The sequence below is a fragment of the Eurypyga helias genome, unplaced genomic scaffold (genome assembly GCF_000690775.1).
Source record: "Eurypyga helias isolate BGI_N326 unplaced genomic scaffold, ASM69077v1 scaffold9481, whole genome shotgun sequence".
In the NCBI taxonomy this organism is placed as follows: domain Eukaryota; kingdom Metazoa; phylum Chordata; class Aves; order Eurypygiformes; family Eurypygidae; genus Eurypyga; species Eurypyga helias.
In genome coordinates this window covers 35198-50765 of record NW_010232821.1, presented here as the reverse complement: position 1 = coordinate 50765, position 15568 = coordinate 35198, and the positions used below count along the sequence as shown (strand labels likewise).

The window sequence follows — 15568 nt, the reverse complement described above, 5'->3', positions numbered from 1 at the left end:
CCCTTCAGGCACTGGAAGGTGCTATAAGGTCTCCCCGGAGCCTCCTCTTCTCCAGGCTGAACAAGCCCAACTCTCCCAGCCTGTCCCCGTAACAGTTATGAAATACTTCCCTCTGTGCCAGAAATCCTTCGAGGACAGATGCCCCTCTGCAGGACGCTGCAGAATACGCTCTGAATTCAGCTGCATTGAGAGCAACTTTCTCGGGGCCGTTAGTCCTTGGGGGGTCACCCACAGGTTGGCAGTTTTCTTAGATGCAGTAAGAGTCACAAACCCTCTCGGGGACTGACAGGTGAACCAACCAACCGTCTCACTAAACTCTGAAACAGCGACCCACCTACAACTGCAAAACTTCTCCGCACTGCAGAGGAGCAAGTTTTGCACAGATGCAAGTTCAGCTGCTTTAACACACAGGTTTTTGAGACAACAGGCAGAACCTCAGGCAGGTTTATGTTTCAGTTACCTTTTCCAGCCACACGACTCCATCGTACGCTTGGAGCTGGTGCAAGTTCTTAGGGCAGTGACATCTGAACTTTGGTTTTACCTGCCACTTCCCAAACCCATTTTTAAGGGCCATGGAGAACTACCCTCTTCTGACACGAAACACCCATGGAAGGTGAAAACCTCTTCAGGCACTTCCCCTCGACTTCCCTTCCCCCAGCCCAAGGCCTAGTGCTTAATATAAGAATATTAGACTGTCATATGGTAACAATTTTTATCACGTTACATTAAACAACAGGAATTCAACAGAAAGCAATAAAACCCTGGCAGCCAACCGCCAGGACTGTCAAAAACGATCCGCTCTAAAGAGACATAACATTGCAGGCCTTGTACAAGGGCGTACAGGGCTGCTTCAAAATTCGGCAAACGATGATGTTAGAAAGCATATAAAACTCTCCTTAAATGCCATAATGAAATATTGGCTGCTTGACCACAATTTCATGTAGATTTACGTTTTTTTGGATTCTGAAGTCAGAGAAACCTGTCAAAAAGTGACATCACAGCATCCCTCTATAGGAAATAATTACGGGACTGTCATTACCAACAGCACCAACTCCCCAGACACGGAGGTCTGCGGGGTGTCAGCTGCGTCGCGGGACAAGTCAGGCACAAGCCGCGCAAAAGCGCCAAGCGCGCGGAACCTGAGGGACGAACAGACAGCCAAAGGCACGTCGGATTCCACTGGCACGGCTCTGTGATGGTGGATCTCCTGGGCCCCGCGGCAAGAGAGGAGAGACACCAGCATATTGCTGGGCAAGCAAGCTGATATCAAGTTTATTCCACTCCTCACTTCTTTTGGGCTTAGGACGCTACGTACAGCTTTTCCATGAACCAAAACAACAGAAGCCTGCCAAACACTTCTGTAACTTAAACAAAAAAACCCCCAAAACTAAAAGATGGGTTTGTCAATCCCAAGTTATCTTAGATGTTAACAGAAGAAAGCGCAGGTGTATGAACTGGAAGATGGGGGGGGTTGTTCCTACAACTGGTGTCTCACACAGTCTATTCAGTCTGCCTGAAACGGCACAGGGAAGAAATTCCTCAGAAGAGGGAAGAGAGTTTTCTATAGAGAGGGAAGCCTATCCAACAAGCTTTGGGGTCTCCACAGCAGCAGCTCACTGCGGCATGGACCCAGGTGGCACTGAGGCCAAGGTCAGTATCTCTGCCTCGAAAGGGGCCGGGCGAAGTGCCCAGGGACACTGCCACCAGCGACAGCATCGAGATTTCCACACGGATGCAAGTACGGCGTTCTGGATCAAACCACACCATTTTGAAGCAGACGGCACAGGGCAGCAGCACTGGAGGACTTGGGTAGTTTCAGGCCTTCTCTCCCAGCAAGCTGTGTTGCTCTGTCACTTCCTCACCCTGTACCAACATCAAGTTTAGCAGTTTAGCCTTTTCCGCCTCGTTGTGCTAATGCAGGCAGGGTAAGGAAGTCCAAGAGTTGTAGTAAATTACCCTTGCAGGTAATTCTTAAAACGTGGCTTTAAGGGAAATCCGTTACCTGCTGATTCTGCACACTAGCTCATCATCACAGCATAAGAATTTTCCCTTAATTGTGGGCCCATTTATATTACCTAATTACAGGTTCGGAAAGACGGGCAACTCAGTCCAGCCAGGGCCAGGTTTTTGCTTTGAGCCTCTGTGAAACGTCAGGAGCCAACAGATCCAAGAGTCACGGCCAAAGAGGACTTTAGCTTTTTTAAAAAGTAGTAGGAGTTCAGTTAGTAGGAAAGGCAGCCATCACTCTCCTGAGGAATGCTTGCAGGTGAAAGAAAACCAATTCTTATGAACCAGCATCCCAAAGCAGCAAAGAGTGCCTTCACAAGGGAAGGTGTTTCCTAGACAGAAGCAGATCCTACAGAAGGAGGGGAAAAACCTGAGGAACTCACTGCCACAGACAGACAATGAAAATCCACGCTTCCATGAAGTCAGGGAAAGCTTTTCCCATCATGCTTAAGCAAACTATTAATTATCTACTTCAAATAAAATGAATCCTTCCTGTTGGGGCAACGTTACTCCCAGCTCCTCTTGCTGTGGCGTCTCCACTTCCTTGGAAGCATCCACCTCAGCACTGGCAGGGACGGGGCACTGGAGAGAGGGCTGACTGTTCTGCTTCGCTAAGGCAATTCCTGTGTTGCCAAGTCCCAGCATTCACAGCTATTTATAGCCTGAAGTGCAATTGTTGGCAGCAGTCTAGATGACATAAGGAAAAGAATCCACTGTCCTAACAAACAGATCTACAGCAGAGCTTCCACCCCCTGTGCTTCGGGAGCTAAAGGAAGCTGACTTGCAGAAAAATGGAAACAAAACAGGGAAAGTTCATGTGTGCTGTTTCCAACGGCCCCGAGCTGTCACGCTGCTCAACATGATGGGTGTCGTAGTTCTGAAAGCTCTCCCCACTTGCCGTTATCCCAGAACTGCTCGTCTCCCATGAGCTCTTGTCCAAAGATCACGCAAGCTGGGGGGGACTTTTTACAAGGGCCTGTAGTGACAGGACAAGGGGTAACGGGTTTAAATGGAAAGTGGGGAGGTTTAGATTGGATATCAGGAAGAAGCTCTTCCTGGAGAGGGTGGGGAGGCACTGGGACAGGTTGCCCAGAGAAGCTGTGGATGCCTCATCCCTGGAAGTGTCCAAGGCCAGGCTGGAGGAGGCTTGGAGCAACCTGGTCTAGTGGAAGGTGTCCCTGCCCATGGCAGGGGGGTTGGAACTGGATGGTCTTTAAGGTCCCTTCCAACCTTAAAGAGACGCATTATGGTGCTGATCACAAAGCTTCACACCGTGAGCAGATACAGCGAGAACTCTAAAGGGCTCCGATGTCACAAGAGATCTGCACTACCTGTGCCACTCACCATGTCTCCTCGATTCCCAAGTGTGGTGAATACGCAGTAGCTTTCCGTAAAATACCTGAAGTACCCGATTATAAATTTAAAAAAGGAGGGATTATAGAACTAGTCATGTTATCTTACCTGCTTCTGCAAGCTGAAGCAGGACCACGCAAAGACTGGACAGTGAAAGAAGTGGCTTAAGTAGGTTTTATTTTCTGAAGGAAAACATGAACTTTGTGTTTTGACTAAACCAACCTGCAGGCAGAGCACCGTTTCAGGTATCTGTAACACAGCCAATAAGAACACAGAGACTTACCTCCTGAGGGTAGTAAAGTGCAGACTGTTATCTGGAGATGTACGTGTATGTTCTAGACGGAGAGCGGGTCTCGTTCTGGGCACTGGGTGGCACGTTTAAGAAATCCCAAATCAGAATTGTATCGTCATGGGAACTACTAATGATCTGAAATTCATCGAACTGGAGTCTAAAGACACGGCCTGAATGTTCCTGCGAGCAATACAGAATCAGTTAGCAAGGCAAGAAGAGGTCAGCGTTTCACTCCACCTGTACTCACACGTGTACCTGGACACAGGTTACTCAAACTCTGGTGGGCTGGTTCAGGAGCCCTTGGGTTACACACACGTTTAAGCAGAGCTGGTTCTGTATAAGCTGTTTTCAGCAAACCACTTGGCTTCCAAACCCAGTGCTTGTAAAGCCTGAGCCTCCCCCGGAGGGGCCAGCCATAGAGGCTGAGTTTATTAAAGATAAAAGCCACCTATCAATCAAGAAGCAGCAATTTAGAAGACTGGCTGGCACTGACAATCTGCCCAGGCTCCTTCTCTTACATGGCATTTGCATTCAGCGCTGCTGCTAACTCCAGTTTTCCACAGCCCCAGTACACCACATCACAGCTTCACCAAGGACACGCTGCTGAAAGGATCATTACAGCTCACTTACTACTCAAGACGACTGCCCAAACGCTGCCGCAAGGGAAGGAGGTGGAGGAGTATGTGCTCCATCAGCTCTTTCAAGAAATCTCTAAATGGCACTAAGAGGCCCAGAAAAGGTTCTCCTCTTTGTCCTGCTTATTCATTTCTAATAAATTCAAAGTGAGTATGCTACCTTTATTAGAGAATGACGGGAAGCTGTCAGAATGATCTCCACACTACAACCTGAGCTACAGCATCCCCACAGAAGGGAAAGCATCAACTCTCTCAGTCAATACACCGTACTCAAATGGAATAAAAGAACAGTTCAATCTCACCTCTGTGCAAAGACTACAGAATAGAAAGAAAAGCAGCAGCATTTCTAGCCCCATAAGCACCCCTTAGGTGTTGGAAAGGCCAAGCACGTGCTGAATAAGCCAGCTACTATCACATACAGTCAATAACTTCGGGTTGCTACTAACTCCTCACACTGACACCTGAGTAAAACTTCATGCACAGTGCAGTGAAACAAACCATGAACTCATTTCCCCAGTGTATTTTTAATTAGGTCTACTGTCATAGACCAAAACTCTTATTACAAAGAAAAGTATAGCTTAAGCAACAGCCTTAAATCTGACAGTCCTCTGAAGTGATTAGAGCTCCTGGGGCAACCCGTTCGACTCAACCTCCCTTCCCTCTTCATGTCTCCTCTTTCCATACTGAAGGGCTAGGAGAAAGGTTTGGGAAAGGCTCACAAGATGATTCCTCTCCCCTTTTTTTATAAGAGGAAATTTAAAGCCAGCCCTACAGTGACATCAGGGAAACACACCGATAACTAGAGTGAGCCGATACAGTGTCACGCTGTAAGAGTATCCGAAAATCTCAAACTAGAAAAACTTGATCTTTCTTTTAAGCTCAGATCCAAATCATTCAGGTTATAACAATATGTAATTTTTTCTTTATTTGTAGAGTAAGCAGCAGCCCAGGCTTTATAAAACATCCCGAGTTTCTCACCTATCCCACTATAACGTACTGAAACGCCTCTCACAAATAAAAGATTCCAGATAACCCCAAATGAATTCATTTTACGTACCACTAACGTACGCAAGCATAATGTACTTGCTGGGGCACGAGGGTCAAGAGCAGCTTGCAAATCCCAAACTTTAATTTTGCTGTAAAATAAAATAAGAAGGTCATTAGGAATGCCCACCCCGGTGAGACACAAACCCCAGATACAAGACTAGAGACAAACACAGTTCAAGAGTTGGTTTCAGTAGCTCTACTGGTCACTTGGAGTATAAATCAGGCAGAGAAAGAAAGGGAGAATTTGGACATGGACGTAAGCTGTCCCGAATCCACTATGCTGAAAACACTAAGCAAGTCAGAAGCCCTCAACCCAACAGAAATGGTCACTGAAGTCTTCCGAGAGCCTCGCAATATGTACTTATGCTCACAACAAACACTTCTAGTGCTGCTGTCTTACAAAAACAGAAAGTCTAAACTCAGGATTTGGCAAGGAGCAATTCCTGAGGGAAGAAACAAAGGACTGTCATTTCAGCCAAACAGAAGTTCACTTTCTATGGAAAGTCAAACTTGACTGGTAACGCAATTTCGGAGTGTGCTAAAAAGCACTGGAAAAACAGCTTCTTGGTTATTAAAACCGCAGCCTGCTGCACTGAAATGCTCAAGCAGAAGCCCCTCAGTTAAATACTGATCATGAGTCAAACTGCAGGAGAACCAACACCAGGCGCAACGGCTGTCGGAAGCAGCTTTGCTAGGGCAGGCAAATTTCGTTGAAACTGCTTTCAAACACATACCCATCGTAGGCTCCGCTAACGATCCTCTTGTTGTCGAACCTGATGCATCGAACCAGTTCTTCGTGGCCTTCTAATACTCTTAAACAGGCACCACATTCAATGTCCCATAGCCTTGAGGGAAGAGAGAAGAAAGCCTTTGAGTACTTCAAGTCAGCCCTGTCCCTTGGCCTCTCGTGTGGTGATTTAAGCAGGCTGCTGAGGGGTCTTCTCTGGCAGATGCCACATAATTTGCTTTGAAAGGCACAAGAACCATGGGACGTTCCTTCCACACAATTTAGAGATAAGTGTGTGTTGCAGCCCCAATGTATCAGCATTTAGTCGTTCAAAATTACATACAAGAAGAGGTTGGATACATGATAATTTGGGAAGCTTTAGTATGTTTTCTTCTATTCCCCATACACCAGCAATTAGAGATTCAGAAAGGAATTGAGAAAACCAATATCCAGCATCTCCCTCATCTCTCCAAGCAGAAGACAAGGTGATAAACTATATGGACAGGTAAGTTTTCTTTACCTTCGGCAAACCCCAGTGTCCCACTTTTTCACAGGGATGCAACACGTTCACCTCACACTGAGCTGACTTTCATTCATACATCACCTGCTCCAATAGCAAGAGATACCCAAGATGTCTGGCCCGTGCAGCAGTGCAGGACAGCACCAAGGTCTGGGGAAATCCTATTTCCACACACAGAACCGCACACAGCTGCACACCGACAGCAGCTCGCGGGCACCCACCTAATGGTATTGTCTGAAGAGCCACTGACAACTAGTCGATCCCTGTACTGCAGGCAGGCAATGCCACGCTTGTGCCCGTTCAGAGTACGGACGAACTCACACGTACTCGTACTCCAGACCTGTGAAACACAAGACAAACACTCCTCTGAGAATCAGGCCCAAACAATGTTTTTAAACGTCAACAGAGGCCATTATGAATTCATGGAGAAGAGGCCTGAGGCTGACCTTTGCTGGACAGTGGAATGAACACTCACATGGTGTTTTATGGGCAAAGAGTAGGTAGCTGGCATTAATGGAAGACCAGCGCTATGGGGACCTAGCAGTGTCGAGAGCCACGGGCACTGCTATTGCACATCGAGTCAAGGAGAAAAACTGGTGAGGGATGGGTGTGTATATAGGATAGTTTCAGGTGGTAGAGACTGCTCCAACTGATTTTAAAACCTTGGTTCACTTGCATCTTGGTAAATTATAATTTTTAAAAGTGGAAGTTATCATATAAACAAAACCCCATGTGTTTTTACCAAAGACATTGCTAGCAATCTGTGAGCAAGAGAAGCCCAAAACCTCGGCCTACAAACATTCGGTGGCTGGTTTTTTCTTAACATCAAATGATCCAATCAACTTTGCCCACTTTTAATGAACGGTAATTGAAGTTGTAACATAGAGTATCCAGTGGCTCCTTTTCCAACACAGAGTACAGCAGGGTCTCTGGCAGATATTTGGACATTAAACTGCCAAGAGCTTTTTGGCACGGTCGAAGGTAGCTCTGGTTCTACACAGGGAAGGGTGGAAACGCCTTTGTTATATTAATACACTCTGGGTAACTCAAATCTTCTGGTATGTAGTAGTCCTCAAATACAGCCTCTTAATTCTTCAAACATGGCAAAGTCTGGCTGAGCTGCTGGGAAGGCGTGGTGAGGAAAGGCAGCTGCTGATAAATTTCACGTCTGGAACAGGACTGCCAATTGAAATAAAAAACACCGCTTGGAAAAAGGCACAGAATGTGCCACATTTAACAAACCAATCCATCTCCAGACGAGAGTTCAAACGGCAAACGGGCTTTGCTTTTTTGCAATTGTACACAGAAGCCACAGAAACGTAACGAGCCGCGTTATGCGCACAGAGGCATTAACAGCTCGCAGGAGGAAGCAGCAAGCTGAACGCTAACGGCACAGAACGGCTGATGACCACCTTGCCTCTTCAGAGCTGAGGAAGGCTCAAGCTTTCCTGGCTTGGTAGGCGTGCAGGCCTAGAGCAGAGTTCTACAAACTTACTTTAATGGTCCTGTCACCTGACGCTGACACAATATACTTGTCATCGAAGTCTACCACGTTAACGGCAGCACGGTGGCCCACTAAGACACGGCGCAGGGTGATGTCAGTAGGTGATGCCATATCCCAAACAGCAATGGATCTGTCCTTCGAGCACGTCACCATCAAGCCGTTACTGAACCTCAAGTGAAGCACTGCCTCGTTGTGGTGAATCAACGTGTTCAGAACTTCACCTGTGTTTACATCCCAAACTCTGCAAAAGAACAGGCTTTTAGCCATCATCCTTCATCTGGAACATAGAATATACCACATAGAACATGTGTGGTATAAGGCATAAACGTGACCAAGCCTGCTACTATCTCTAACAGAGGGTTCTCTGCTTGTTTAGCAGCTCTTTGGGCTTGGGAAGACGGGTGCTGGGGAGGCATCCTAGTTCACATCTCAGACTCACATGCAACAATTAACAACAGCAAACAATTAGGCCAGAAAATGCCTAAGCTGAGACCACTGCTATGAGAAAGAGCTGCTTAACAATTCTACCACTCTTCTAGGATGACTAAAGCTTGTATGATGTATAAACTTATGGACCAGACCAAAACAAAGACTATCTAATGGTTTGGGGTTTTTTTTCAGTTTTACATCATTCATACAGACTTCGCACATGACAGTAAGCAATTGAGATGCAGCACCACCCAGGGCTCCTTACTTCCTTACACGACGTAAAAAAATCACTAATTAATTTATAGTACCTGAAGGGTGTTAAGATCAGCTCTTAACTCTGGAAAAGTTTTACAGATTGACACTGGTATACCAACACAAGACACCAGGAGGAGACAAGGCTCTTCCACTGAACTGTACTTGAGCATCTTTATATTGGACATCTGACAATTCGTACAAGAACTTAAACTCAGTATCTAAACTCAGTATCTTCAAAACTGCGTTCAGACAAGTGCTCCATATATACCAAATATCCTTTCATTAACAGTCATAACTAAGAGATGTCAGAAGGCAGTACAAGAAACCCTAAATGAAGAAATTACTGCACAGTTGGCCACCGGCCATTCTACAACTTCAGGATATGCCTTGAATTGCTCAGGTCACATTCCTTCAAAACTTTTAACACCAAAAAAAATGAGACAGATTTAGAAAAAACTTAATGAGTATGATGCTTTGCCAAGTATGACTATCTTGGTTTTGGAATCATAGTATCGCATTCATATTTAGGGATGTTTTCTGGTATTTAGAGATTATTGTGAGTATTCTCAGCCCTGACACTCAAATGATTCTTGTGCAAAAACTTAAACTCACCGCACTGTAGAATCTGAAGATCCAGTTACGATGACTCTTTCATCATACTGCAGACAAAGAACTGAGCCAGTATGTCCTGTTAATACTTTCAAACATTCCAAGCTTGTTTTGTCCCAAATCTGTTAAAGACAAAAAACCATAAATGGCTTATCAAGGACATGAATTCCAAGGCCTGAACGCTGCCGCAGCTGCAAACGAAGGAGGAAAACTAGAGATAGAAGGAAGAATCCATGGGCAGTTCACCTGTCCCATCAGTGGGCCTGGCCTTCCTTTTAGATTAAGGATATCTTGATGCAAATTTTTGACAGAACAGTGAAATAACCAATGATCGTGGAAAGATAAAGCCTGTTTTGCAAAAGGAAATGCCATGGATGATTAGAATGAGAACAACCTACTGGCACGAAAGCAAACTTGTAGCAATGACAAAAAGGCACAGCTAAGGACAAGTAGCACAGGCAGCGTTCATTTCCAGAGCAAAATGCAGGTGAGAGCCAGGCTCCAGAAGACATCCCATCCTCATAAACCCTGCCCAGATAAATACCATCCCGTGAAGAGAGGAGAGAAATAGAGGAAGCACAACCAGCTAAGAGTGAGGCTGAATTACCCACTTATCTCTAGGGAGAAGACCGACAAAAGCGTTTACCTTAATGGAGTTATCTCGTAGGCCGCTGATAATCTTTTCGTCATCGTACTGTAAACAGTAGACACCTTTGCTGTTTTCAGAGCGGCACTGAATCCTTTGCAAGTTATGTCGCCCACACCTCCAGTTGGATTCTATAGTCTAACGAGAGGGGAGACAGTCAGGAGTTAGGCACCAGGCTGCATGCTTGGGCACGACTACTCCAACACATACACAGCAATGCTGACGCTTCAACGTACATCCTCCTTACATATGAAGTGTACAAAACTTAAACGTACCTTTTCTCCCTCCCTAATACAAATATGCAAACCACAATGAATTAGAAATAGGACTTTCATCTTTTTTCATGACAAAAACGGTGTTTAGTGGTGAAAGTCGTGGCAGCTAACCTTAACGAGAATTTCCAAAGGAGCCACCAGAGATACCTTTAAGACAGCCATTCCCCCCCGTATTTACACAGCCTTCTGACAAAACCAGCAAAGATTGAACCAGCTCACATGGTGCCACATTCAGCCTCACCTTAACGAGAATTTCCAAAGGAGCCACCAGAGATACCTTTAAGACAGCCGTTCCCCCCGTATTTACACAGCCTTCTGACAAAAGCAGCAAAGATTGAACCAGCTCACGTTCAGCCTCACCTGCGCAACATGACAGAGCTGCTGAGTCCAACAGGAGGTTATGGGAGTTCTCAGACCTCGCCCTCCCCTACCCAGCCACTGCACCCGTTAACTGTTGTTGCACACCTTAGAAAGGGATGTTGATACACAAAAGCCTCCTCTAAGCACCTTAAAGCCTGATAAAAATAAAACTGAGCAGGGACTGTAAGAATTCAATCAATCCAAACTTACTTCTTCCCCTCCTTTAAAATCTGTGGAACTATAAATCAACATTTGCCATCTGAGAGACATTTTTAAGGAAAGAGACCTGACACACCTTAAAAAGCCACAGGCTATTTCACAGCAGAACCAGGATGATTTCCATGTTTTAATCAGCTTTGTTACTGGTAATACAACCAACTTTGTTTTCAGAGAAACATGGGATTTTAGATAGGAAGTTCCTAGCAACAATCATAGGGATCCGTGCACAGGATCCCTAACCCTAACTCCAGGCCAACACCTGCAGTACCTAGACAGCCTGGGATGCTTTCCATCTTCCAGTGTAGGCACCAGAACAGGCCATTTATTCAACTGTTACCCTGGGATTCCCCCCCAAATACTGCATGGAAACTCGGGGAGAAAGATCAACTGAAAGCTGATTGGCTGTCAGTTTGCTCGGAAAACCATATTTATAACCAAATTCTAACTTTCAAAGCAATAGCAGGCACCTCTGCAGCTCTCCCAAGACTGGAAAACAACTGAAATGCTTATTAAAAACAAAAGCGCAGCATGACCCTGATGTTCCAATTCTAGGAAAACACGTCTGCTCCAAGGGAAAACTAACCTACTACTTTGTTTTCCAGCACTTGCTCCTTCAATTGTCTCCCATTATGCAATTTGGAGAGCATTATACGCAGTCATAATACAAACCCGATGTGCCACAGGAATTTGTCTAAATCTTAAGTAGGAAGAGATGCTTCTGGAGGAGCTTGCTGACAAGTTATTCATCCCCTCTCATTCTCTCCCAATTTGGCGGGGAAGCTAATTAAGATAGCAAGTCATCTAGCAGTTTGGGATCAGCTTTTCTGGGCAGCTAGTGCACTGCTGATTGTCAGACTGGGAACCGGGCTTAAAACGTTCAATTCTGACGCCGCGCTGGTCCAGCCTTGGACTCCTGCCTCCAAGGTAGCAGGCTGCTCGTTACGCGACGTGCTCGGCGTGGGATGGGGGTTTCCAGGAGGAAGGACAGGCAATTCTCAAGCTTTAGCTGAGGATTTGTCATCTGTGCTAGGAGGGCTGAACTGCAAGTCACGAGCTCCTTTGCTGCTACAGAGGTGACCCCCAGAAACAAGAGAGGATTTTAGACGCTGATAGCATGAACTCATCGATTACAGATCTGACGGCAAGATATTTAAAAATGCAGCACTACCACCGAAGACAGAGGAGATTAAGCATCACAGATTAGATAACCCAATTTAAACAGTTTTAGAAACCAGAGAGTTGAGTGTCTGAACATATAGGAATTCTTAGGGAAAGCTTCCCTACAGCAACTGTTCCTGGAAAGCTCCGAGATAGGCAGCTGCATGTAACACGCACGGGATTACTCCAGCTGCCGAGCGCTCAAACACCACTCGAGCACTTTCACACCTCAGCTTCCTCCGCGACAGCGACTACCGACAGCTACGGAACACATTAAGGACACCACAGATCAGAAATCTTGCTCCTAACAGTTTCCTAAGCAAAACAGCAGTCGGGGAAAGAAGGCTCAGCAGACGTTGGGGACACTAGCTGGCTTCATTCTCACAACTTCACTACAGGAAGCTACTCACTAGGCTCCCCATAAGAAAACGCTGGCTTCAAATAAAAGAACCTACGTATTATTTATATGTGCGTGAAGGCACGATAAAGCAATAAGTCAAATGCAGGTGCACATTTTAGTTCTGTGACTAGATGTCATTTCATTTCGACATTATACGGTGTGGCTACTGTGGGAAAATACTTCGTGTTTTCTGAGAACTTGTAAAATCCCCTTACACTGCGTAAATTTCCAATACGCTGGGAAAGTAGCCACAATACACAGAGAATCTACAGCAGCATTTCAATTGGCAACAGAGTGAAAACAGATGTGTACGTATAGAGAAATAACATCATTTTAGATGACTAAATACAGCTGAGTGGGTGGGCAACCTGGAGGACCCTCTGAAAAGGAACATGTTTAATACAATACTGGCAACCACATGAAAGCTGCTTGCTATAGGAAATTTCTGGTTGTTACTGAGTAGTGCAGTTAGTCAAAGTCTTCATCTGCAACCTCTTTCCAGGAGAGTTGGGCTTGTTCAGCCTGGGGAAGAGAAGGCTCTGGGGAGACCTTATAGCACCTTCCAGTGCCTGAAGGGGCTACAAGGAAGCTGGGGGGGACTTTTTACAAGGGCCTGTAGTGACAGGACAAGGGGTAACGGGTTTAAATGGAAAGTGGGGAGGTTTAGATTAGATATCAGGAAGGAATTCTTCCCGGAGAGGGTGGGGAGGCACTGGGACAGGTTGCCCAGAGAAGCTGTGGATGCCCCCTCCCTGGAAGTGTCCAAGGCCAGGCTGGATGAGGCTTGGAGCAACCTGGTCTAGTGCAAGGTGTCCCTGCCCGTGGCAGGGGGGTTGGAACTAGATGGGCTTTAAGGTCCCTTCCAACCCAAACCATTCTGTGATTCTATGTTATTATTATCAACTGTATATACGCTGAGTAGGGACACAAGCACAAGGGGCGAGGAAGAAATTGCTCGGGGAGTAACACTGCAGAGACCTGCAGTTTATTTGCATATTTACGGTACCAAACCTAACACATGCAACGCCCACTACTGTATTTTCTAGAGATCCACCTCAGAGTCTCCAAGATAAGTGCCTCAACTTGGTTTTCACAATTAAAAGCAAGAGGTTGCAGAATGCCATCTCCTTAGTTCACACTGATAGAAAAAAGGTTTCTCACGCTTTTCTAAAAGCTCACCAGAGCAACAGCAGTAAGAAGCTGACAACTGCTCTATAACCAACAAAATCTGGACATACAAGGGATAAAGACCAAGCATGAAGCCAAAGCATCTGCCACAGCAGGAGAGCCGTTTGGCAGCTGAAGAAATGCATAAATGGATGAAAAAACTCATTTAGAGAGAAAAGTACATGTAGAAAATAGCCCAAGATGCAGAGCGATAGCCAAGCCCTAAGCATGCCAGAATATGTTCACTGGTACAAAGGTGCACAGTAAAAAAAGATGTAATTCATCTGGATTAACAGTTGGAACATTAACTATACTTTGGAAGTCTTAAGAATAATCTACTAGGAACGGGGTTTTTTCCCATTTGATAATGTACACTGTGTTCAGCTCCTTGGCTAAAAATTGCATTTTTATCCTTGTGAATGTTATTGCAGTGTAAGTGGGTTTATCTTAATCCCATAAAGCAAGGAGTTTCTGTTCCCTGCTAATACACAGTTCCACAGGACAAATGGGGCAGAAAAAGGAACGTACACATCTGTTGCGTACGTAGGGATTTCTCCTGAAGCATTTACACTGGGGGCAGTTAAAATCCAACCCCTTGTTCTTAATGTGCTTTCTTCTAAGACGAGCAAGAAAATCCTTCCTGGCTCTGGCAGGGGAAAGGCAAAAGCAAATGAACTTATGTCACTGTGGTGGAGAAGGCTTAGTATTTCATTCATTATGAAGTTAAGTGGGTTTGATAAGCAAAGACAAAATGACAGCTTGGCCATGGCACCAGGCTCCCTGCATCTTTGAGGTCTTTACTCTCTCAGACTCTCTGAAGATGCTAAAACCATTGGGAGGGGAGAAGCATCTTGCCATTTATTATCCTACTTTTACATGAAGCATACTGCCTTTCCCTATTAATTCTCTTAGCCTGCTCCATGAAAAATCTAAACCAATATGATTCATACTACATTACAGGACTCAGAAGAGTGACTAGGTCTGGATTTTACTCTCAAAGTGCTTTGAAACATAGACAGCAGCAGCTATACACCTGGGAGATGCAGGACACTGTGTCCCTCCTATGAGAGCTATTCAGTGTAGAAGTTAAAATTTATACACTACTGATGTGAAAACACAGGCACTACCGCCCATTAAAACAACCTGTGCTTTCCATTAGCAAGAATTCTTCATATCTGAGATTATTCACAGTTACAGCTAAGTGAAAGTCCAGAACAAAACAAAAGGCTGCATGGAAGACATTGTTGCCATGCCATATGGGAAGAGGTAGTAAACAGTCACACAGTAAACAAATGCAAGGAATTATTCCAGTCAAAGAATAATTCAACACAGTGATCAACTGATTTTTGGCATTTACCTCATTTCATGCAAACGGAAGAGTCAAGTAAGAATAAAACCACCTTTGTGAAGAATAACTTAAGCATGACTGACAAACAGAAATAGGGATTCAGTAACATATAGCACATACTAATTTTTATACATACCTATGTATATATTAGAAGTTCAGCATGCATTTGTTTAATACAAGCAAAAAGGCCCACTTTTCACCAAAACAAAGGGAAAACTTCCAATAACTGAAAAGTGAGCCTCTGGCTTGATTTATAAAAATCACAGGATACTCAGGCTACGTTTTGAAGAACAGTCTGAAACTAAAGTGAGGCCAAAAAGCTAGGAGTGTTCTTCTGAGAGCTACTCCGTGTCTGAACGCTGCATGGGCTTCCAGATCATTCTGGGGTAAAACATCACTTTTCGTTTGAACTCCAAGACCAGAAGAAAAGCCATAAACAGTGAAGTCCAAAAACCTAAACAACTCTAGAGAAAAAGGAATGGGAAGCTTTTCCTAGCAAGCGTTACAATTAAGTCATGATTTCATGGCAGATTAAGACTAAAAAGTAAGTTCCTAATGTTTACAGCTGCTTAGGTAAGATCCAAATGTGAACCATATAAATTGATGAAGTGTTATGT

The 15568-nt window shown here is 45.0% G+C and overlaps 1 protein-coding gene across 1 annotated transcript in view; it reads right to left on the bottom strand.

Moving 5' to 3' along the window:
* The window catches only part of FBXW11 (F-box and WD repeat domain containing 11), a 35517-nt gene that overhangs the window by 1012 nt on the left and 18937 nt on the right, over window positions 1–15568 (bottom strand). Inside the window, exons 5-11 of the mRNA XM_010161523.1 lie at window positions 10025–10162; window positions 9382–9500; window positions 8077–8326; window positions 6803–6921; window positions 6069–6179; window positions 5345–5423; window positions 3644–3832 (exon numbers count right to left, since the gene is read on the bottom strand). Of these exons, the coding sequence (XP_010159825.1) occupies window positions 3671–3832; window positions 5345–5423; window positions 6069–6179; window positions 6803–6921; window positions 8077–8326; window positions 9382–9500; window positions 10025–10162 (978 nt within the window). The 3' untranslated portion in view covers window positions 3644–3670. The remainder of the gene's footprint in view (window positions 1–3643; window positions 3833–5344; window positions 5424–6068; window positions 6180–6802; window positions 6922–8076; window positions 8327–9381; window positions 9501–10024; window positions 10163–15568) is intronic.